Below are 24,839 nucleotides of genomic sequence, written 5' to 3' on the forward strand. Positions count from 1 at the left end.
TTGGCAGGTGACCCTAATATCGCTCTAACCTAACCTAATTCACCCTAACACAGGGGCCTTAGTTACGTGGGCCTAAACAGGGACTTGGGTCACCAGCACAGGGCCAGCTTGGGACACAGGACAATAAGTGTCTTATCTCTGGCCTGTAATAGGCCTTCCTGACCTCTCTTGCAGAATCACTGAAGCAGGGTCACCTCTGGGGTTCTGGCTGTTCTCTGGAGCCCTGTGTGGGTATCACTTTGGACCAGGAGTTGGCTGTGTGCTTTCCAGAGCAATGGAGTCCATCCCTTTGGGAGACTCATTTGTTGGCCTTGCTAGCCTTCCCTCTCTTTTCTCTTTCTAGAGTACAGGGCCTTGTGGAGAGCAGGCCGAGAGATCATCCCCAAGGAGGGCTCGCCTTCTTCTCAAAATTGTCCAAAGGTGGTGTTATGTGTCCTTGAGTATGGTAGCCAGAAAAATGGTCCCCAGAGATGCCACCTCCTAAACGCAACGACTTGTGAATACATTAGTGTACCTGGCATAGGGGGGCTAAGGCTGTTAACAGCTGACTTTGAGGTGGGGAGATGACCCAGGAGTGTGTGAGTGGACCCCATGTTACCACAGGGTCCTCAGATGCAGAAGAGCCCACATTAGAGCGATGTGCTGGCTTTAAAGATGGAGGAAGGGGCCATGTGCCAGGGAATGTGGGTGGCCTCCAGAAGCTGGAAATGGCAGGAAGACAGATTCTCCCCCAGAGCTTCAGAAAGGAACACAGCCCTGCCCGCAGTGCGATCTTAGCCCAGTGAGACCCATTGCAGACTCTTGACTTCCAGAACTATAAGATAATAAATGTGTGTCATTAAAATCCACTAAATTTGTAGTAATTTGTTCCAGGAGCCTTAGCCTTAGTAACAGAAGGAGGGCTTGCCTGCTAATAGACTCGTGTTCTTAGCCAGGTCCCACCCCTGGGAAGCCATGGGTCTACCTGGAGGCTCAGCCCATTGCCAGCTCATGTGGCTGCTTTGTCCCTGGAGGGACTTGCTCATCGCTGGTGGCCCCACGCCTGGGTTTTCATGGCCACACATAGAGAAGGGGACAAGACACAAAGACCAGGGCCAAGTTGGGCAGGAGGCTGGATCAGACACCCACCACCACCATCACCACCATTTAAGACCAAGGACCCCAAACTGGGAAAAGCCTGGATTCCATCATGTCTCAACCCTGGTTCGGGGGGGGAGTGAAAACATGCCTCCCTGGAGAATGCCTAACCACAGCCACCTCTCCCTGCGTCTCACGCCAGGCTGTGACTGGCCTCACCAGCCTTCCCCCTGGGCCTTCACCCACCCCACCTGAGGCTCTTGCCTTTGCCCACTCTCTGCCCCACCCCGCCGTGCCTCCTCCATATTTTATGAATCAAATTTTTCAGACTTCAAGGTCTAGAAATAGCTGTCGGCATCCTATATCGGCTTTCTAATGTGTCCCCCTTCGGGGGCTGAGTTGAGGGAAGGCATCCCTTACTGCCCTTCCTGGGGCCCTTCAGGAGCCCTTGAGGAGTTGGGTGGGGAGGCCAGGAGGTCCCCATGGGCCTCCCTTTAGGATGAGGAGACACCCCGGACCCACAGTTCTGGCTGCCCTTCCCGAGATACAAAGCTGTGCCTTGGGCCAGCCAGTGTCAAATACGTGGGGACTCATCCCTGCTTTGCGGTAGCTTGACTGGCGGAAGACCTCTTAAATCAAAGTGCTGCCAGCTGCTTCCTGCCCTCCGGCTGACTGCTGAAGCCCAGCTACGGTCTCCAGTCACCTTGCCCTAAGACGTCTTTCATCTTCCGATGCGGAAGGAGTAATGACCACCTGAGGCAGCGCCTGCCGGGGGCCTTAATAATAGAAATAATAGTTGATGATTGGACACCTGTCCCCGCGTGGTGGGCGCTGTCAGGCCCTGGGCTCCTGTTACCTCCTTGGTCCTCCGTAGGCCCGTGAAGGCTCACGCGGCCGCTGGGCTGCGTCTGTGCGTGTAGTCAGGGCTACCGCCAGAGGCAGGCAGTGTCCCCACTCGTCGTGTGCCCTCCAGCTTCACTTTTCCCCATGCTGGTGACACCCACTCTCGCTTCCCAGGAAAGTACAGAAAGTCAGCAACAGCCAGCAGAGGAAGCGTCTTGGGGGGGCAGCCCGGGCTTGGCAAGGGGTGGCCGCTGGATCCCACACCCCCCTCTGCACCCGGGATAGCGCGGGGCTGACCCAGCACGGCGCCCCTTTTTCTTCCTGCCTCAGCTGCCGACGATGAGACTAAATCTACAACCGTAGGAACTGGTTCCCCCAGCTGCCTCCTGGCAGCTGCTCCCGGTCCTTCAGCTGCTCTCAGGCCTGCTTTTATTTCTCCTCTGCTCTGGGCCTCTTTAGCTGCACAACGACCTCAACTCCTTTTGTTTTGTTCTGTTTTGTTTTGTGTTTGATGTCCTCGGGCCATAAATCCTAAACAAATCGTACGAATCCTAAACAATCAAAAAGTTGCGCTGAAGTAACCAAGTCAAGCCAAATGTGGTAAAAAGGCCGTGACCCACCATGGATAAGGCCACAGAGTGACTCTGTACGTGAACTTGGAAACCAAATGAAGTGCAGAAGCTCTGGAGAAATTACGCCAGGCGAGGAGAAAATCCTCAACAGCTAGATCGCGTCCGTGTTCCCTGAGCCACCCGCCTTTGGGGAGACCGCGCTGTGCGCCACACGGCTAAATGCCCGTATTAGAGCCTCACCAGGCGGGGCTGCCCAGCCTCGTTGGCTGCTACTCAAACAGCTTCCCCACCAGGCTAAGAAATCTTTTTCCGAGTCCAAGAGACTAGAAATATGTCAAATACACCTCATTCCTGGCAGAGTTGTGGGGGTTTTATGCCCAAGGGCTTCGCCGACTAGAAAGAGAAGAGTAAACTTTTCAGTAATAATGACAAGATTATCAGAAAAATTTGGAGTGGCACATCCAGGATTCTGCCACTGAGGAGGGGATTTCGTGAGCACAGACAGGCCTGGCCAGGCGCCGTGCGAATTGGATGGAGCGAGCTTCCAAGCGCCCCTGGAGAAGCAGGGCGGGCGGCCACCAGCACCACCCTGGGCAGAAGTAACTGCTGTTAGAAACACCCTAATTTGTCCTGCGGCAGAATCGCCGAAGGCTGCCAAACCCATTCCTCAGCCAGCTAGATTGATCTAGAAGTACCGGGCAGGCTCACTTCCTATATCTCTTCTTCAGTCCTTTCTTAGCAATTAGCTGACACGGGGCGCCTGGGTGGCTCAGTTGTTAAGCGTCTGCCTTCGGCTCGGGTCCTGATCCCAGGGTCCTGGGATCGAGTCCCGCATAGGGCTCCCTGCTCCGCAGGGAGTCTGCTTCTCCCTCTCCCTCTGCCTCTTCCACTGACCCTGCTTGTGGTCACGCTCTCTCTCTGTCAAATAAATAAAAATCTTACAAAGAAGAAGAAGAAGACACACGACATAGCCCTGCTCAGCCAGGCTCTCCTCGTTCATCTTTTCTCTCGGTGCAATGTGGGTCCAATGGAAAGAGCAGCGCACGACTTGCGGGCCATGTGCCCAGTGCTAGCTACCATTCCCCAGCCCTCCTAGAGTTTCGTCCCCGTCATAACTGTAAAGGCAGGACGAGCCCGGTAATAAAACGCATGCGAATGAGTCCTGTGTGCAGGGCACTCCTGTGGAGGCTGATCCCTGCGAGGTCCCTGAGAAGGTGACTGTGTCCCTATTCTGGGGGGGAAGGAAGAAGCTTGGTGGGCAGAGGTCGCTTGCCCCCGCTCTTCCGCCCGCTGCTTCCACCCTCTCGGGCGATGGTCACCAGCATGTCCCGGTCTCACCGCCCGGGTGGGAAATCGTGCGTTACCATCCAATGGTATTGGTTTTCCCATCCAGGAATGACATGCAAATAGTGGAAGCTTGCCCCCTTTTCTCCTCGGCCCCCTTCCTGCGGTCAGCTCCGCGCCCCCTTACCCCCAGCAGGCCTGGCCGCGCTCCCGCCTCTGGCCCCCGGGTCGGCCTGGCTGGCTGGCTGCAAGAGCCAGCATCGGCGTCAGAAAACTTGGTCGGGTGAAGGGTTAAATATGTTGAAATAAGTCTGGCCGTCACAAAAGAGGCGGCATTTTCACCCCGTACGTTTGTGGAAATACTTGCTGAAGGAAAACAACCACAACATTGTGCACGTCTTTAGGAAGAGAATGGCCAAAGTGTCTTTAATTCACTGTTTACCCGTGAGAATTACTCCCAGGAGTAATCCTGCAATAAAATCTTCTTGGTCTATGAGAATAGAAAGAAATTGAATCAAAAGACTCTATTTCCACTTGTATTTATTCAGTCTGGGAAATTCAGTGGGCCGGAGCATTAGTATCAGCAGGGGATTCCTTGCTCCTAGCGTTAAATTACTGTCATAATCGCTCAATTATTTCTTCCTTGTACTGTTTAAAATAAAAATCCATCACATTCTATGTTTTTTTTCTAGCATTTATTAGGTTGAGTGTTTAGGAAAATCAATTATAGTCAGTCAGGCATGAATTGATGAATGTTCTTGTAATAATTGTCAGTTGTTAAACTGAATGTACTTTCTCTCTCACACTTTTCATTTCCTTCAGAGGGCAGAGGTGGCTCAGAGAGAGGCGGAGACTTTGAGGGAGCAGCTCTCGTCGGCCAACCACTCTCTCCAGCTGGCCTCGCAGATCCAGAAGGCGCCGGACGTGGTGGGTAACCCAGCCCTGTGGGGACTCTGTCTGGGGAATGGGACCTGTAACGGTCAGGGGAAGAGTTTTGCCAATGGGGCATCGATGCTAAGTGGTCGGCGTGTCGCCCGCCGGACGTGGAGGCTGAGGCAGGGGATCACCTCACGAAAGAGAGGGTCCTCCCGGCTAGGCCCGTGGGGAGACGGCTGGCAGAGGGTGGGCGTGTGAGGCGGGAGCCTTACCAAAATTACACTGGAAAATTGGAGGTTTGGTCTCCACCTCGATACGTCCTTCCAACGTGAGAAAGCAGTTGGTGATGAGCGGGCAGGCCAAAGATGGAATAAAGCAATAACTGGCTCCAAGCCTAGATGGTAGCAGACTCACTGCAAGTGCCAACATTCGGAAGGAGGCACACATCTTATGCCTTTGTATGCCTCTTGATTTTTTTTAAGATGAATAAAAATTGCTCTTAGATGGAACTTTCGCAGCTCAATCGAGGCAGCTTTGACTTGGAGATTCCAGGCTCCCGCCTTGAGCGCCGTGCAGTGACGCGGGGCAGCGCGGAGTTAAAACCTGGATATTAGAGCCGCGCCCCCGCGGTCAGACCCCAGCGCTGCATGACTTGGGCCAGGTAGCTTGACTTACCCGGGCCCAGGTTTCATCATGCGTGTTGTAAGAGTTCTGGAAGTTCTTCCAAGCAAAGCACTTAGAGCAAGTCCTGACCTAAAATCGGTGTCAGTCAACCTCAGCACGCACTTGCTGCAGTTGGCCTCACCATCTCTGATCCGGGAGCCCCGGGTTCAAAGCTCAGCTCGTCACCTGTTTGCCCACAGAGCTCAGGTAGTCAAACTTGGGCAGCCTCAGTTTCCTATGTGCAGAGTAGGAGTGGCCCCCAGGACCCTCCAGGTCCCGTGGCCTGTGGTGGGTGAGTTGTGCTTGTAGGTGCCCTAGATGACAAAGCAAAAGTTCCAGAATGTAAACCTGTGGGCCCAGAACACTTGGCCCCGGTGGCCAAGCCAGGACGCAACTGGGACTTCTTAAAATTATTCCCCAGGAGCGAATCTGAAGCAGAGTTTTAGTGTGAGGACCCCTTTTTAAGAACGGATTTTTCATTTTCTGTCCTTAAGTTAACATTACATTATAAAAATAATTAGTTAACTAATTAATTAATGAACACTCAAGAAAACATGATTGTTTCAGGGTACAGAGAAAAAATTTCCATTTAAGGAGCCATCACAACTTCATAGACTCTGGTATTCATTGTACCTGAAACATCCCCTTGGCTCTGTCACTGTCCCTTCATCCAAGCATGCCTGCACAGGACCCAGCACCAGGGCTGAGGCGGGAGGAAGCCCTCAAGGAAGGAGTCAGTTCAGTCTCTCCCGGCCTCTGTGGTCGCCTGGGGTTCTTGAGAGAAAGCCGTCCATCCTCATGTGTCTACACGGGGCTCCCGAGCTAAATGGTTTTGATTGAAAGGATTTCTGGCACCATCCAAGACTGCAGCAACCAAAACATTTCAGAAGGAAATGAATGTTTTTGCAGGTAGAGTAAGTTGTGGGTCCTCGAGGCGCTTAAACACTTCATCATGGGCTAAGTGCAGTATTTACGTGGCGCTGGTTCAGTTGTCTGAGAGCGGCCCTGCCAGGCCTCCCCCCTGGGCCTACGTTCCCAGTAGCCCCAGCTCCAGCCAGTTGGGGAGCAAACATAGGAAACGAGGCCAGCGGGAAAATGTCTGTTGGGCTTGGCTGGCAGGACTCGGCAGAGGAACAGTGGAGTCTATAGATCGAGCAAAAGCCAAAACCGATCCATTGGGTGTCTTAACGGAATCGCCAATCGTGGAAGGCTCGCCTCTCGGCGGGCTCTTGCCCTGTGGTGGGGGCCGCGCTGGGGCTTGATCTGGTGGTCTCCTTTATGCCTCGGGACACCACTGTCGTTAGAGGTAGGTTTTATTATCCTCGTTTTACAAGTAAGGGAACAGGCTCAGAGAAGTTATTTACCCAAGGTCACACAGCTCAAACCTGATCAAGCTGGAGTTTGATCCTAAGTTGTCTTACTCCGTAACGCACTCTTTTCCCCCCTCCATCGACCTACTCTCCTTCGTGTGCATTGAATGAGACAGGACATAAGCAGGTCCTTTGTCAAGTATTTATAGACAAATATTAGTTCAGGGCTCTGGTGCGCCACACCAGGCCACCCCTTGAACCTAAACAAACCATATATTAGGAAACATTCCTATATATCAGGCGACCCTACCAGGTAAGTCCACCAGATGGAATCAGCCTACTCTGGCCACTTGGTGTTGGCAGAAACACAGGAGGTCAGTAAGAAAGTAGAACTGAGGTCCCCATGCCCTCGTCTTTCCACCACTGGGATAAATATAAGTGAGGTATCTGTCTCTGAGTCTGGGGCCCTAGGCGCACCATCATTTCATGTAAGGTTCTTTTTCCCTGTCTCGAGTCGTACTGTTACATCTCATCCATATTTGATATGGAAGTGGCTGCAGGATAAAAGAGGTCATTACGTAGCTTATCTGGGCCTGGGCGTGCTGGTCTCCATTGGAGGACTCAGATGCACGCAGCTTGGGAGGGAGGGGTGGTGAACAGGGTTCAAAGGGACAAAATTCAGTCAAGTCCTACCTAAGTAACTTCTGCTTTTACATTCATTTTTCCCTTTGGACTGTCATCATCTTAAGGCCTTCCTTTTGTTTTTACCATGTTTTCAGACTCTACAAAGCATCTTCACACATCCTGTCCTGGCCCCTGAGCCGTCGGTGGCCCCACCCCCTGGAACCTGGCACTCGTGAATAGTGTAGGAGCCCCTAGAGGTCTTGGAAGCCTGGAGCCATGGGACTAGCCCTGCTGGGACAGACTTGGTTCTGGTGTCCACTGTGGGAAGTCAGTTCTGTTCCTTCCTTCAGAGGCTTATCCCAGCCAGAGTCCTGACCCTGAGCCTCAGTCTCCAGGGGAGGGCCCAGAACCCATGTATTTTCTAAAGCCCCCAAGTGCTTCAGGTACAGCTGAATTGAGGCCCAGAGAGACACGCGGGAGCCAGCAGTCCTGACCCTCTTGGAATCGTACATTTCACTTCCTGGCAGTGATCACAAGAGCGTCTCAAGTGCCTGACACTGACCTTCCCGCAGCTGTATAGAGCGCCCCTCCTTTCGGCCCATGTTCGCTGTGTTGCACAACTTCCTTTCTAGCTTGTTGCGCAGGCGCTGAGACCCAGGCCCAGACCTCCTTCCACCCCCTGCCCCTTGATCACCTCCTGGGCCCTTGTCTGGTTCTTCCTTATCTCCTGCGTGTCTTCGGGATGGGACAGCCAGGAAGTGAGCCCCATTTGGGCTTCGAGTAGAATGACCTTTTCTGTCTCATTTCCAAGGTCTTAACTGCTTTCGGGTGGATGATCTCATATCTTGGAGCTTATGTAAAACACAAATGACTTTGGCTATGTTATGAATGAGGAATCCGGCTTGGGTGCCTGAGAGTCCGTTGAAGTGCCCAAGGTCACACGGCCGGCGTGGGGCCAGGCCAGTCTCGGCCCCTGGAGTTGAGCAGATGGCCCTCTGGGACGGCCTGCCCCCAGGTCCCCATCCTGAGTCCAGGCTCAGCACTGCCGGCTGCTGTTTCTACACATATCATTTGAACCACTTATCCCTGGTATATTCAACTTGCACTTGCCCGTGTAAAGCCCCAGCTCCCCATCTGGCTCTTTGTACAGACTCTCCGGGGAGCACTCGAAACCATTATTATGGCTGGCATCCCTCAGGTTGGAAAATTGATAAATAAGTTAAAATGAGATAATGCGGATCAATCACGGCCCCCCCCCCCCCCCCGCCCATGAGACCAGCCTCCCTGGATATCCCTCTCATCGTGTCCCCTCCCTGCTCCCCCAGGCCCACCACCACAAGTGCGGGCACCTCTGGCCACCCTCCTGACAAGGCCCACCAGCCTTTCTGCCCCCTTCCCTCCTCACAGCTCACTTCCACATGCTTCTCTCAGTAATGTCGTAGGCACTAACCCCTGGCACGACCAGGAGGATTGATCTCAGGTCCCCGTGGCTCCTGCCGAGGGCGGGGCTTCCCACACGCTCAGAGGTCAAGGGTGGGTTTGGTTTTGTTGTTAATTCCCGATCTGTTGCAGACTGGTCATTTTACAAAAGACAGTAAAAGCGTCACAGCAACGTTGAATTGCTAGGAAAGTTTTTAAACACTCGCTCTCCCGTTCCGGGCTTGTCTCCCTGTGTACCGGCAACATTTTGTGAGTTGGCGCCAGTTCGGGGAGCACACTCTGAACAGAACTAATCTGGACAGCATGTGCCGTTTAAAGAAGCAGGCAGGAAGATGCTTGCCGGGGCCACGTGTGTGTCTGCCAGGACTCAGGAGGAATGAAGGCCTTACTTTCCAAGAGAGTACAAACCCAAGGAATAGCAAGGAGTCACTCCTTTGCACACAGAGCTTTACATTCTTAAATGATCAGGTCCTTAAATTCCCAGCAGGGAGAAGTAAAAAATTGCTTCCCTGATGACTGGCTGCCCCCCAGCATGAGAACCCTGTGACAAGCACATTGTGCCTGGCTGCCAGTATGGGCAAGAGCAAGACATGAATTGGGGTACTTCTGGAGGTGAAGGGGGGCATGACACCGAGGATGATGACACCCACCCTGTAGCCTGAGCTGCCCCCAGGTCTCTGCTGTCACAGAGACTAGTGTGTCCTGTCCTTCCGTCTCTGTCCCCTGGCTATGCCCAGAAGAAGTGCAGCCACCCGCCAGGAAAGCTCCCAGAGTCCTTCAGGAGCCAGAGTTCCTTTTAAAACTTGAATAAAGAACAGCTTTAGTCCTTGGGACGTAGAACTGACTTTTTCTTCTTTTTTTTTTTTTTTTTTTTTTTGTAATGCCTTTTTTCCTATTCTGCATATTTTCCAAAATGAGCAAATTGGGGGGTGGGCGGTAAGTTTTTAACAACATCAGTTATCATAAGCGTTCCTAAGCAAAGAATTACCAAATGCATTCTTCCACATCTTTTAGCTCTTTTTTAAAATGCTGAATCTGAGAATCAGTTGGTCAAACACCATCCCAGCCTCTGGATAATGCAGTAGCGAACCAAAGGGGTGTTGCATTGCATCTTGGGATAGAAAATCCTAATGCTTCAGAGCTTCCAGGGGACCTCCTCAGCCTGCCCCATTGGCACCCCCAGCACACAGCAAGACCCTTTCTGTCACCTTCAGATGGTGACTCACGTGTCACCATCTCAGCGAGGCTTCCTCTGAACATCTTCTTAAAACCCCACAGGCTCACCCAAGTCTGACCCCATGCCCCTCCCCCACTTCAGTTTTGGGGTGGCACAGTTGGGGCCTAACATGCTTTGGCATCTCAGACACCTAGCCCCACCCCCTGACTGGATGCCCCGGGACAGCAGAGACTGTTCTCCCTGTGCTCACAGAGTGTGCCTGGTTCCTGGTGTGCACCCAATAAGTACTTGTCCATTGGCCAAATCCAGGCGCATTTGCCATGCAGACGGGAAGGTGGTGCAGGGAGGTGTTGGCAAGTGCATCTCAGCAGAGGCAAGAGATAACGTCACCATGAGTGCGCTGTCCCCATCACTCCACCTGCACGTTCTTGCCTCCGTTGCCGGCACAGATAAACACAAGCCCCACCCGAAGCCAGGGCAATTTTGTCATTTCCTTTCTCCTCCGCAGGAGCAGGCCATAGAGGTGCTGACCCGCTCCAGCCTGGAAGTTGAGTTGGCCGCCAAAGAGCGGGAGATCGCCCAGCTGGTGGAGGATGTGCAGAGACTCCAGGCCAGCCTCACGAAGCTGCGTGAGAACTCGGCCAGCCAGATCTCCCAGCTCGAGCAGCAGCTGAGTGCCAAGAACAGCACGCTCAAAGTAAGAGCGCTCTGGGGGCCACGGGCTGAGGGAGGGCTGGACGCGCACGCGCACACACCCCTGCTGCCTCTGCCTTCTTCTACATGTGACCCTGGAGGAGCCTGGGGCCGGTTGGCCCAGGGGGTCACTTCTGTCTTCACTGTCTGGGGCACGTGCTGGATGTGGTGACCACCACAAGAGGCCTTAGCTCAGAAGCCACCTTGTCAGCCCTGCCTTGGCTGTTGCACAAGTGTTTTTCACGTTTGTGGTCCGCACAGGTCACGGTTAGAACTCGTCCTCACGTTAAAAGCAGAAGGGATGGCTCAGGTTTTTTTCAGCCTGAGCTCCAACCATCAGCAAGAGTTTTTCCCTCCAGTGAGAACAGTGGCAGCATAAGGAGGCATGAGGTTCCCCTGGACACAGCTCTCACGGGTGCACAGGTGCTGTCTGAGCTCCTTTCCGGAGAGCATCTTGTCTGGAATTGACTGCAAGTAGGGCAACCTTGAACCTCTGTGAGGGAACTAGAAGCAGGGTCCTGGAGCCCAAGGCAGGGAGAGTGACTTTGAACCCTTCTACCAGCTCTTGCCTGAACGGCACTGCCCTTGATGGACCGTGTGTTGCAGGCAGCACTTGGTAGAAGGCCCCGTCGTCAGCGCCCACCCACGGTGCTGCTTCCCCACCTGGCATCCCAGAGACGGACATTCTGTGCACCTGCTTGTGTGGGGTTGGAGTGGTTGCCAAGGTCACAGGCCAGCTGCACAGACATGCCTTGCATCCAGCTCTGCCAGCCTTTCAGTATATTTTAAAAAATAATTATACTTGATTTAAGATTTTTCAACCTGCTACAGTTAGCACCATATGAAGAAAATCCTCGCACCCTAGATTCGTGGCATGTCAGGGCCAGAAGGGCCTCTTCGGAGGTATCTTACTTGATGATAAGCAACAGGGCTAGCGAGAGTGTGGGCCCGGCCCCCAGGCCAGCGGGCCCCCACTCTGCCATCCCTCCCTAGCCTGTGCGATGCCCGCCTAGCTTCCATTTGCGGAGCGTGCGAATGATGGCCAAGCCTAGTCTTCATGTACTAAATACAGTGCATCAAGATCAGTTGTAAAAATGTCAGGAAAACTTTACCTTCAGTAAAGTAATTCCAGAATGTAGTTAGGCCCATCTTAATTTTTTTAAAAAACTGAGATTTCCCTTCCCAACTCATGCCCGTGTTTCTGACCTTGAGCCAAGTTTCCAGCAGGTCGGCAGGTCATGGGCCTGACCTCCCTGACCCGGGGCACCCACCGCTCTCCCTCCCTGGTTTCCTCCTGGACTCTTCAGGGTGCGTTTCCTCCAGTGTCTGAGGAGCCAGTCCTGCTGACTTTGGGGAGAGGGTGGACACATTTGTCATCGACCATGACATTTATTTCTCCCATGGTTCTTATTCTCCCATCAGCCTGCCCAGTGAGTGCCAGCGTTCATCTTTTATTTCTAGATTAAATCTAATTTTCTCGTGTTACAGCCATTTCTGACCCCAGCAGTGACATTATTATTAGATAATTTGCCTTTCTCTGCTTTGTTACAGTTAAGGGGGGCCTCAGATACATCCTGCATTTGACTATGAGAGGGAGGCTATAGAAGTTACATTTTTTATTATGGAGCAATTTCTTCTAAATCAGTTAAGGTTTTAATGTTTGCCTTCACACACACACAAAAATGAAACGCAGTTTTACAAATTAATGTTCTTTATCCATATCTTGGGGGAATTCTTTAATACGGTGCAGTTAATGAAACAATTTGGCAATACTTCTTCCAAAATTATCGCTCCCTTATCTTCATCTGATCTCATAATCAAAACATATCCTCTAGTAACAAGACTTCTCTGATTCTAATTATCTTAACCCCTTGTCACCAGGAGTGAAGATCTCCCCAATACTGAACCCGCACACAAAAGGCATTAGCCTCCCCCAGACGAGCGCATCTACCTCCCTCACCCGAAGGAGTAAGGTTAATTGAATGAGATACCGTCCCAGGGCTTTTTTTTTTTTTTTTCCTAATGTGTATAATTTATAGTCTCAAATCTAAACTAAACAGCAATGCAGTTATTAGGAAAAATAGGTTATGAATGAGACCCGTCAAATTGGCAACCTGATGCTTTTGTAATGGGGCTTCTCCGGACGGGAGTGGCACCTGAACTTCCCCTGGGGCTGTCCTTTCCTGCTCCTCCGTCTCCCACCCCAGCCCCCCCCAGTCTTTTCCTTCTGGGACCATGTCATTCAGCCCCAGGGGACGCTGGGATACACGGTGCGGGGCTCAAACTGGGATCACCATCTGAGGGTGCTGCGGCTTGAGGCCCAGCTCCGCTGCTTGGCGTTGGGGGTGGTTTTGCCATGAATGTTGACGATGGTCTTTGAGACAAACGCTAACGTGCTTGATGACAGTCACTGAGGAGATGTGGGGGTTGATCTCACAGGGCAGAGTCTCCACTCTTGAGCTTACTGGGGTTTCAGTGCCATACCCTGAAATGGAATATATTTGGGGGAGGGGGCCGTTGATTTGCTTTCTCCAGCACCTTGAAAGTCTCCATCTCTTGCAACTACTGTTTCCTCACCTAGACGATCGATTGGTAATTCCGTGAGGATGAATCAACAGTTGGATGTCTGCCAGTCTCTTTTTCCCCGTGTTCTACTTTCTCAAGCCAAGTTCACCCTAAACACATCGCTATCCACATACAGTGGTGCCCCCCTCCCCTTTAAATAGACATGGAAACAGACTCAGAAATGGGAGATGTTTCTTCCTGCCGAATCTGACAAGTCCTCAAGCACATTGCCACTTGTACAGGATAATTCTGTATTTGTAATTAATGAAGTAACCCGGCTGCCATTACAAGACTGCTTTTTTTGATAACTCTATTCTGTGGTCTTCTGTTGGAGCACTTCAGTACAGAGGCAGTGTAATTAGGCAGTCACCTGCATTTTACTTGCTAAAGCACGGAAAATCATGCTACCAATAGCTGCAATTTAAAATGGCTATTTATACGAAAGGCTAGCTAAAAGAATGCCCATCTCCCATCGGGAGAAACTGGTATTTTCTAAAGATGAGTACTTCCCACTGGGGATGGAGGGTGTATTAGAATCACCGGGGGGGCTGTCTCCAGGGGCCTCCCCTACTCTCTGTCTCCACCCCACCCCCTGCCATCTCCTGCAGTTCGATGGGTCCTATTGAGCCACCACGGAGCACGCTGTGTCCCTCAGAAGGTTGGGCCGGGAAAAAACGAATGACCACTTCTCTAGATTCACTCAGTTCTTTGTTTCTGGATGCTGGCACTTTGATACATAGGTTCCCTAACGTACTGCAATGAGGCTGCCTTCAGTCTCGTTTCAAAGAGCGTCTTCTCGATGTCTCAGCCTCAGCACATGAGTAGCCATGATGATGCTCGTGGCCTCGCGGAGGAGGTCTCTGAAGTTAGGAGAGGCCCATGCATGTCCCTCCACTGTGCCCATCCCCCAGTAGGAGAGACTTACCCTGGGTCGCACAAACGAGCCCGAACATCAAAAGTCCCAGTAGCAGAGAGCCCGGGGCCGGGCCTCCCCCAGCCTTGTGCTGGCTGGGTCTCGAAGGTGGTATGAGCACAGATTCTTGGAGAGGAAGGAGTGAGGCTTCCGTGCGGAGCAGGAGGCCACAGGTAGGCCCCTCCAAGGCGGCTGTAAACCAGGGCGCGTTACTAGAAGTGCTTTCAGGAGCTGATTACTTGTGGGAATCTGTGAGGAGGCCTCTCGGAAAGATACACATTACCCTGGACACCTTGTGTTGGATCCGGGTGTTCCACCTGCAGGCAGCGTCCCGGTGGCCTGAGCGTTGAGGCTGGACCCTCCTGGGCTGTGACGGCACCGTTCTGTGAGAAGGAGTCAGCTGCCTGGCTCACACCTGGATCACAGCTCAGGGAAATTGGAAGTGACCTCTGATAGGGTTGCCTTCCTGGGGATCCCCCTTCACTGTCCGGGGTCACACTTCTCCAGCCTGTGGCGAGTCCTCCAGGATAACCTTCCCCGTCACAGTCTGGCCGTGTGTGCACAGGGCCCACCTGGGCCCCCTGGGCTTCCCCTGCCCCCAACACATGCCCGGCATCAGTAGATCCTAAATTTACGTGCCTGCTACCTCTCACCAAGGAATTGTGGAGACCAAATGGGTTCCCCATGCAGGTAAAGGAGGGTGCACACAGCCTCAGCCGGGACCTCAGAGATGACCCCAAGGGGCGGGGCATCAGACCCACCTCCCCCAGACCAGGGAGCGCAGTCATATGTCCCCATTCTCGGCTGGTGACCCCTCACCCCAGGGGTCCCCGTGAAGACACAGGGTCACACACCACTGCCCCAAGCCTGAGCTGTTGGGCTTCAGAGAACACTGCTGAAAGCTTGGCTCTGACCGTCTGGGAGGAAAGGTAAAGGCATCTGCACCCGGCAGCGGGGTCATCTCCCCAGCCCACCATCTGTTTCATGGTAAGGATGTATTACCGCCCTGCGCCTGCTGTGCTGCCCAGAAGAAAGGCCTTTCCGAGGGTCTCCACATCAGTCTTCCCGTCAGGGGTTCCGTGAGTTGGTAGCCCTAGAGCATTTTAAGAACTTCATATGGATAATTCTTCTAGCAACTCAGGATCCTTTTGCTGAGCACCTGCTAAGCTCCGGGGACCACGTGTGCGCTCTGTATTGCTAAATGGGTGGGACCTACATCCTGCGACGGTCCTGTCTTTGGGAACCCGTTTTCTTACTCTCCCCATTGTCCAGGGGAGGAGCATGAGGCCCAACAGGCTAAGCCCGTTAGGAAGTAGAGAACTTCATAAACAGAGCCCCTGGATTCAGAACCAGAGAGCCCCTTCCAAAATCACAGTCCTCTCCAATACCACCCCCCAGGGATAAAGTCCTAATAACACCAGTAACAGTAACCACCCCCCATCTCCAGAGTGCTTGGTCATGTGCTGCTCATTCCATGGGCATTATTCTATCTGGATCTCACCAAAGCACGGTACCATGGGTGCCATTATCCCCATTTTATAGATGAATAAACTGAGGCTCAGAGAAGTTCAGTGTCTTGTTCAAGATCACCCTGCAACTAAGTGGCAGAGCCAGGCCTTGGTTGATCTGTCAGGCTCTGGAGCCCAGGCCTCCAGCGAGCACCTGGCTTGACCTCCGCACACATAGGTTCCTCCTGGAATTGCAGGGGAGGCGGGGGCGGGGGCGGCCTCCCGCTCGAGCGCGATCTGATTGTAGAACTCGGTGATTTGTTTTCTTTCTGTGGGCACACAGCCACCTCTGCAGAGATGGTGCAGCAGTGAAGTGAGATAGTGTTTGGGGCGTAGACCCCAGCACCGAATCTGGCCCAGCCAAGGAATACTTGAGAAATCTGGGAGGAGCCTTTCTCCCCAGAGGACAACAGACAGAGCTGTTGCCCTTTCCAGGTGGAGAGTTTTTGAAGCTAGACTTTTTAGGCACCCAGCAAGGAGTCTGTGGTCAAAGACCCAAGCAGAGGATAGAGTGTGGCTCTGGGAAGTCAGACTCCCAGACGTTGGTGAGGACGGGCTCACAGTGCTCACAGGTCCGGACAGGCTTTGCATCCTGTTGTCTGCATCCTGTTGTCTTCCCCAAGAAACGAACATCAGAGGTTTACAGAAGCAGTCTTGGGGTTCTTCTTGATTAAGCTGCCCCCGGGTAGGCGGCAGAAATTTCAGCAGACGATTCAGTCCTCAGCGAAAACCATACATCCGACCAAGTGACAGGACTCCAGTCCTAAATCCTTCTCGTTAGGGCCCCTCACGGGTCTGCAAAGCCATGCTCCCTGGGAGACTTGGCATTGGTGACAGCCCCACATCAGAGGCCCCGTGGTGCCACATCCGCAGCAGGACCTGGCCCTGTGCTCCTTCCCCCAACCCTTTGAGGTCATTGCTGCCCTTGCATATTTCACAGATGAAACACTGATTACCGTGCCCCGAGGTGTCCCGCTCATAAGTGACGGACCTAACTCCAGGTTCAGTGCCCTGCTGGCTTCTACAGTGCTCCGGATTTTCCCCTCTCGCTGCCCTCCCTCCTGTCTCCTGAACACGAGCAAGTTTAATGTGTTCATAGCCGGCGTCTGTGAACTGCACAGCCTGAAAGGTGCCTTGCATCCCAGCGGCACCCTATCGTCTTTTGTTTGGGATGGCTGACACACGACTGTAGGGAGAATGAAGTAATCACTTCTTCGAGAGCAGCTTCGGAGACTCTTTTGTCGGAAAATGAGTGTATGCTACCCACCCCACCGCCCCGTTTGATTACGATGAGGAACCATCATGATATATAAAGTTGGCAAGAGGTCATAAAAAGGAACGAGGGCAGAGCACTTTTACATGATGGAAATACACACAAGAATTTGCCAACAAAGGCAATAGGAAAAGATGAGCTAAAATTCTCTGACAGTGGGCAGGGTGAGATCCAGGTGAGCATCACGCCTGATGGGCCAGACGGGCATCTCCTCCCCAAACTCTAGAACATTCTCAGTCGGCCTTAAACTGTGGCTGCAGCCATGGCTGGCCAAGCACTACCTAAAAAAGGCAACTGGGAGCGCTGTGGATTCGGGACCTGAAATTTGTTCACCCCAGGCCTGGAAACATGCTAAATCGTCAGCCCTCCCCCGCCCCAGGGTCTTTGTGTTTTATGTGAGGCGGCCTTATTCCCTTCCCCTTCATGGGAGGTCAAGAGCAAACTAGTCCAAACACCCTCGCAGAAGGGAGCATCCTCTGCTGACCACCCAAAGCCAGAGGCCCCTCCTAGCAAGAAAGCCCCACAGAGCACTGCACAAACCAGCCACATCAGGGCCTGTGAGCTCACAGAGCATCTCATAGCCGGGGTGCGTGTTGTCTCATTCCCCCTCTGAGGGGCATTCAAGTGCCAGGGAGTCAGTTGACGGTGCCCAACCTTGGCCCTGCTGACCAGGTGCCCTGCAAGGGCCCTCCCGCGGGACTCAGACAAAAAGACCACCCAGCTCACCGGGCCTCCGCTCCTGAAGTGCCCATGTCCAGGGGCGGGGGGGTGGCGCAGATCTGAAGGTTCAAATGCTTTTTCCCCGATTCCTATCTGATGCCAACACTCAGTGACAAAGGGCTCGTACCTCTTGTTAGCAGGGTCCCACCAAAGGTGTTGACAACTGACTGCACATGTCAGCTGGCCTAATGTGTCTCGCGAAAAGCCACACGTTGATGTGAAAGTGCTGAGCACTTTTCTTCGCTCTGTTTGCCATTTCGTGGTATTTCCTACAAAATGGCCTTTTCTCATTCTGTTTTCCACTTTGGTAAAGCTCTGTTCTACTTGGTTAGGTTTGATATTACACCTTATATTCCCGTGTGTGTGTTTGTGCACATTCACACTTCCTCACACCCACACACACACCAGACCAGAAGCGTGAAGGTCAAGAAAGCAACCCTGCACGTTGGCACCATTCACTTCACGTTTGCGTTTCCTTTCAGGGACAGCTGGACGTTCCCTAGGACTGGAGTCCATGAAGGCTGTCCTGGTGCCATAGCAGGACGTCATGACCTGGGCGGTTTAAACAAAAAACTTGTATTTCTCACAGTTCTGGAGGCTGGGAAGTCCAACATCAGGGCACTAGCAAATTCCGTGTCTGCTGAGGACTCCCTTCCTGATTCCCAGACCAGTGTCTGCTTTCCCACCCTGCCCACGCATTGGGGTGTGCCATGGGGTCTCTGTGCCAAAGGCACTGATCTCATCCATGGGGCTCCCCCTCCGGTGACCCAGTCGCCTCCAAAGGCCACGCCTCCTAACACCATCACCCTGGAGGTTGGGTTGCAACACACGGATTTGGGGGTAGGGGGTAGAGGGACACAAGCATTTGCTTCATAGCGAGGTCCGTCAACCCGTTGCAGACACAGCCACTAATAAAATTCCTCTGTTTTCAGCAACTGGAAGAAAAACTCAAAGGACAGGCTGACTATGAAGAAGTGAAGAAAGAACTAAAGTAAGTGTGGAGACGCCGGTGCGGCCGCCCACAAGCCAGGGCTTGCTGGTCACTTCTCCTAAGGAACCGCTGTGCCAGGGACAGGGCAGCCGCGGGCCCTCGCTCTGGGCCTTGGCAGCCGCTCCCCCACTACACCGTGTCCCAGGCTGCTCAGAGCCGTGGGCGTGTGCACTCAGGCCTGTGCCTGAGCTCTGGGGACTTTTTCTAAGACGCCGTGCATTTCAAGTATGCCAGTATGCACAAAATTAGGGGAGATGGTGCCCTGATAGAAATTACGAAATATGAGCTTGTGTGCCAGCAGTAAGTTCCCCAAACAGGAGCAGAACAGAGAAATGTTTTGTTTTGGGGTTGTTGTTGTTTTTAAGATTTTATTTATTTATTTGTTGGGGGGGGCGGCAGGCAGAGGGAGAGGAAGAAGCAGACTCCTTGCTGAGCAGGGAGCCCAGTGCGGGGCTCGATCCCAGGACCCCAGGATCATGACCCCAGCCAAAGGCAGACGCTCAACTGACTGAGCCATCCAGGTGCCCCCAGGGGAGTGTTTTCCAGTTGAAAGCCTACACGTGGCCTCATACCACCACCCCCCGCCCCTGACCACCTTCAGACACCAGGACTTTCTTCTCTCAGCTTCCAGTTTCCCATCCGAAGGCAGTAGCTGAAGTCCTGTCACCCCGCCAGTGCTAATGCGAACATTCTCAAGTAGAAGTGCCCACACTCACGCCCCGCCTCCTAGTACCTCAAACTCCTTCCCCCAAGGCTGCCCCCGGCCCTCCTGGAGCTCATGGGCAGCCCCTGCCTCCATGGCCGAGCTCTGAAACACGGCAGACGGTCACCGGGCCCTGCAGGCCCGTGTTCTCCGCTGCTGCGGGAACACGGGGTCCTTCCTCTGCTCCCCCCTGTTGGGCCCCAACCCCTCCACAGACACCCCCTTAGCCTCAGGCTCCCCTCTCTGGTGTTGGTGTTTCCCTCCCGTCTCTCCAGGCTGACCCCCCACCCGCACCCCGGATCCCTTCCTACTCCTCTGCTATCCCATCAGCCCCCCCTCCTGACACTTTTAATTTCTCCTTTTAAAATAAGCCTACACCCACTCGCCATGCTGTTCTTTGTAGTCTCAATTCCATTCCCTCAGGATTGCTAAAAAAGCCCACGGGAAGGCCTCTTGGACCTTCCCACCACCAGGGCCCGTCACCCTCCCTCAGTCATGAACTCCCCCAGCCTCGCTGGCGACTTGCCTGCAGGTGGCTTCTCAGCCCGGTGCCCAGAGGCCCAGCGTGTCTCTCCCTGGACGGTGTCGCCCCCTCTGGCCGCAGACAGCCTTGCAGCACCTCCTTGGACACCCCCCCCCACACACACACACACCTGCCTACATCTTCCCTCTTCCAACCCTGAGGCGTGTGCTATTCACCTGTCTGACCTTCTGTATCTGCTTCTCCTGTCCCCATCGTCCTTCCTTCTGCTCTTCCTCCCACTGAGAAGAAAACAGCCTGTGCCTTCTAGTGCTGAGTCAGAGAAACTCTGATGTGAAGGCCTCCTCCCCCAGCCTCTGCCCATCCACGCAGCTCAGTCCCGACGGTCCTCTTAGCTCACCTCCGTTCCCATGCGCGACACGATCAAGGTCCATTCCCTCCCACGCAGCCACTGCATGCTTCCTCCCAGACCTGCGCCTGCATTCCTAGTGGCCCTTTCTGCTGCACATGCACACCGTGGCCCCCCTCAGCCCCAGGTCTGCATCTGAAGGCCCCACTCCGATGGCTTTTCTGCTAAAATACGCCCCTGCCCTCCCACTTCCTAGTGATCCAAGGGCCCTTCCAGACACACGCCCCACCTCCCGTCCTATCTCTGCCCCAGGCCCCCTGCCCACCTCAGTGGTCTGTAAAATGCCCTGCTCCTTCCAAGCCCTTCTTAGACACTGACTCCTCCTGACACGGACCCCGTCTCTAACCCAAGGAGGTTTCTGCTGCCAGCAGCGCCCATCAGGTCTTCTATGTTGGGTGCTATTTGGATTTTGTCGTCTACCTGTAACAGCCTGTGGAGTTTGCAAGGGCGAGGGGCAGAGCGGTTCTGATCCTCTGAGTGCCCAGCACCCAATAGGTCATCAGTAAAGATCCAGCGAATGAACGAACAGACGCCGGTGTTTTGGGTGTAAGCTTATAGGCTCACTTCAGTCTTTTGTTACGTGATCCTAAAGATCTCAGACAAGAATATAGCTGCAAACGTGACGGCCGTAAAAAAGGACAAGTTCCAGACTGCTCGTCACTTCTCTTCCGGCTGATGCAATGCGGCCCCTGAGTTATTATTTTCAATAGCTCACCATAAAATAAAATTACGAGGTTTCCTTCCTTCCCCCCACCCCCCAGCTGCTCTTTCGTTCCTTTTCTGTTGGTCTGTGGGACACGGGCCACTACGAAGATAAAACCACAGATAAACTAAGCCGTCAGCTTCTCACTGACCACCACAGTGGCTGCAACAGAGTGGTCTCCCGGGACCCTGGGCATTTTTACACGGTGCTCTTGACGCTTCCATGGGACTTAAAGAGGGCAGAGGCCAAGGTCATGGCTGCGAGAACGCTGGGAGAGCACAGGTGGCCTGCTGCCGGGGACCACAGCCGCTTTCGCTCGCCTTCCCAAGCGCCTGGGGCCATGTGGACTCACTGTCCTTCCCTCCCAGATAGACTCACAGAAAGGAAGGAATGTCCCTTTGAAAGGAACACTGGAAACAGTGGTTCTGGGCACCTGAACTCCCTCGGCTCTCAAGACTTGTGGAAACAAGCTGAGACCGAGGAGGTTTCAGCGATAAGGAGAACAAAGGAGAAACAGTCCTGCTCCCCCGCAGCGCCTGGGGCTGCAGAGCAGGTCTGTGGCCAGCCTTGGAGCCAGGCAGTTTGGGACCTTGCTTTTTGCCTATTTTCCCAGGTCCCTGCATGGCAGCCACCAAGTGAGCATCTGGCCCCCCGGGGCAGGTGGGAGGGATGAGGTTTCTCTCTCTGGCTTCCTTCTTACAACTTTTTCATTCCCTGTAAGCTTGACAAATACATTCCACTTGCAACAATGTTACGTCTGTGTTCAACTTTAAAATTATACTCCGAACAGCCCTGGTGTGATTCCATATGGAATGATTTACATGCTGGGCAAGAAACTTTTGCTGGCCAACTGCTAGTTGAATAGTTATTCTGGAGACACTATCAGATTATAATGCTGCCAGGGAGGTTGTTAAAGCTGTCAGTTCCTCTGTTCCTGGAGTGCAGGAAAGTGTAATGTTAGTGCTCATTAGTGTGGCAGTTATCAAAGGTAGGAGTGGGGAATAACCGCTCTGTCTTGCTCTCCACAGCATTCTGAAATCCATGGAGTTTGCACCGTCCGAGGGCTCTGGGACACAGGTATGCGCTCTCGTTTGCTCTCTGTGTGCGTGAGGGCCAGCTCGCCTTGGTCACTGCCCTTCCCCGAGCAAGCCTCACGCTCTCGAAATTTCCGTGGAACCCTCCGCCTGCAGCTGACGAGTCATTTCCTGGGAATCTTAAGCAAGTTCAAGCACATTATCTTTAATTAAAAAGAGGCAGGAAGAGAAAAGTCAGTGTTTTCCAGACGGGTAGCTCAGTTCACATGACGTTGTGATCTCACTTGGGCGGGCACTGAGCACATGGGTAAGACCACTTTTAGGTTGTGTCAGAGACCAGCCCCAAACGGACCGGCTTAGGAACTTTCTTTATCTGCTGCCTCACGTGGAAAAGAGGTGGGGCAAAATGACCATGGTGCCCGGTAACCTGGTGGCCAGGGAGAATTTAAGGCATCAAATGGAATCCCGCTCCTGATGTCCAGACGGCAGCTCTTTGTGGCTGGTACCAAGGAAAGCTTAACCTTGGTAGCGACCTCCGGACAGGTCTGTGGCTTGGCAGCCAGTCCGCGTGCCAGATGAGGGACGGATTTAGACTCCTCGACCTTGGGGACGGCATAGAGAATAGGAGTTGTCTAGAAGCCACACAGGTGTAAAAGAAGAATGACTGCGACAGGAATGCATCCTTTTGGAAAGGCTCTTGAGTGCTCTCCACGCGTGTGGGAGCATCTCCAGGGGAAGGCAGGTTCCTATAACGCATGGGAGTCAGAGAGTGGGCTGCACAGGCCATCGGAGCAGGGATTTCGGGGTCTGGCGGCCCCGGGGAGCGGGCGGGTGGCCGGCCCCACAGTGAGCCCTGCTCTGCCCCATCTAGGACGCGTCCAAGCCCCTGGAAGTGCTGCTGCTGGAGAAGAACCGCTCGCTACAGTCCGAGAATGCCGCGCTGCGCATCTCCAACAGCGACCTGAGCGGTAGGTTGACAGGGTCTCGCGTGCCGTGCTCGGTCCCTTCCGGGGGTCGAGGAAGAGGAAGGTGAACCGTGAGTCTGGGCCGATGCATGACGGGAGCATCAGCGGTTGATGACAGCCTTGACTAATGAGCGCTTGGTCTCCTCCTGGTCCTCCGCACGGCTCCTCCCCTCCCCCCGCCCCGCCTACCGACGCGCACGACGAGGCGCGTGGCCGCAGAGCACCTGCGGAGGTCAGTCAGGGCCGGTGTTGCAGGAGAGGCCAGGAGGGACACTCAGAGGATGGTGGCCTCTCTGGTCCGTTCCCAGTCGTGCGGCCTCTGTCTTGTGGTGGTTCTGGGGCTGCCTCCAGCCTCAGTGGAGCTTTTCTTCCTTTTGTCAGGTTTTCCTTGGGAGCGCATCCCCCATCCTTAGCCTTTCTTTGCTCGTCCCAAAATGGTGGCGTCACTGACTGCTTCTGGTTTTGGCAGCTGGTAAACCGTTTAACAGTGTCTCGGGCTCCGGTGATAATTCATTCTTAAAATGTGCGTGCCTTCGATCGAGTGGACTCGGTGCAGTGCATTCGCCTCAGAGCAAGTGGTGTGAGAGAACCCGTTGGTCCCAAAATGTCAGTGTTTGCTGCTCCTCAGGTGGGGCCCTTCTGGTAATAGCTCGAATGCTAGCGGCCCGATAAGAGGCCCCGCGACCTGTCGACTCTTTACTGTGTGTGGTACCGGCTCCTTGCCACTTTAGGGGTTTGAATCTGTGTCGAGGGGACTCTCCAGGCTGCAACGTACAAGAAAGGTGCAAACATGAAATGCATGTTGCTTGTTTCGGGGGGCCTCGTTTGGCTAATTTAAAAATTCAATTGAAAAACAAACCAACACACCTCATTGGCCCTTGGAAAATCTGCACTTTTTTTTTTTCCCTTTTGTGGGGCAAACTTGGCATTTTGGTCTTGGTTTTTTTTCCCTTTTGAATCCCCCATAATGCATTATGTTTGCCCTTCCTTGTAGGGTCAGCCAGGAGAAAAGGGAAAGACCAGCCTGAGAGTCGGCGTCCTGGACCTTTGCCGGCCTCCCCTCCTCCTCAGTTGTCCCGCAACACGGGGGAGCAGGCTTCCAATACTAATGGTACACACCAGTTCTCACCAGCGGGGTTAACGCAAGACTTTTTCAGCTCATCCCTGGCAAGCCCCAGCCTACCCCTGGCTTCTACGGGAAAATTTGCACTAAACTCTCTCCTCCAACGACAGCTAATGCAGTCCTTCTACTCCAAGGCCATGCAGGAAGCAGGAAGCACAAGCATGATTTTTTCAACAGGTCCATACAGCACAAACTCCATATCTTCCCAAAGTCCATTACAACAGAGCCCAGATGTAAATGGCATGGCCCCGTCTCCCAGCCAGTCAGAAAGTGCTGGGAGCGTCTCCGAGGGCGAGGAGATAGACACGGCAGAAATCGCCCGGCAGGTGAAGGAACAGTTGATCAAGCACAATATCGGACAGCGCATTTTCGGACACTATGTCTTGGGACTGTCTCAAGGGTCCGTGAGCGAGATTCTGGCCCGGCCCAAGCCCTGGAATAAACTGACCGTTCGCGGCAAGGAGCCCTTTCACAAGATGAAGCAGTTCCTCTCAGACGAGCAGAACATCTTGGCCCTTCGCAGCATCCAAGGCAGACAAAGAGGTGAGAGGCTTTCAGGGGCTGGCGCCAGCGTGTGAACCCATCAGGGTTGTGTGGGAGTGTGTGTGTGCGTGTGACGGAACATTTGTGCATCACATCAGGTAAAGTTCTCTTGAGTTCTACCATCTCCAGGGTCCGAGGGTCGGCTGGCGTGAGCCAGAGCCCGTAGACTGGGGGGGTCTGGCCTCTGACACTCGCTCAGCACCTCGCATGTAGTAGACTCAGAACCTCAATCCCGCGTATCGAATCGGACGGAATTACACCCCGTACAACGTCCCGACGTGTGTAATGTCCAGTGGTCCGATGGGCAGTGGGTGCTGGCCCCACGGGGGAGGAGCCCTCAGGTAGCGTC

General features: G+C 53.6%; 1 protein-coding gene across 9 annotated transcripts in view; it reads left to right on the plus strand.

Moving 5' to 3' along the window:
* CUX1 (cut like homeobox 1) overlaps positions 1-24,839 on the plus strand; it is a 352,135-nt gene that overhangs the window by 259,855 nt on the left and 67,441 nt on the right. For 5 of the 9 annotated variants that reach the window (XM_081819440.1, XM_081819436.1, XM_081819438.1 and 2 more), the window contains exons 10-15: positions 4,599-4,703; positions 10,375-10,563; positions 18,471-18,529; positions 21,854-21,902; positions 22,731-22,827; positions 23,819-24,490. In XM_081819440.1, the coding sequence (XP_081675566.1) occupies positions 4,599-4,703; positions 10,375-10,563; positions 18,471-18,529; positions 21,854-21,902; positions 22,731-22,827; positions 23,819-24,490 (1,171 nt within the window). The remainder of the gene's footprint in view (positions 1-4,598; positions 4,704-10,374; positions 10,564-18,470; positions 18,530-21,853; positions 21,903-22,730; positions 22,828-23,818; positions 24,491-24,839) is intronic. The other 4 variants (XM_081819442.1, XM_081819441.1, XM_081819437.1 and 1 more) reach the window with 3 other exon arrangements.

The sequence above is a fragment of the Leptonychotes weddellii genome, chromosome 5 (genome assembly GCF_054177405.1).
Source record: "Leptonychotes weddellii isolate Sample4059 chromosome 5, ASM5417740v2, whole genome shotgun sequence".
NCBI classification, from domain to species: Eukaryota; Metazoa; Chordata; class Mammalia; order Carnivora; family Phocidae; genus Leptonychotes; species Leptonychotes weddellii.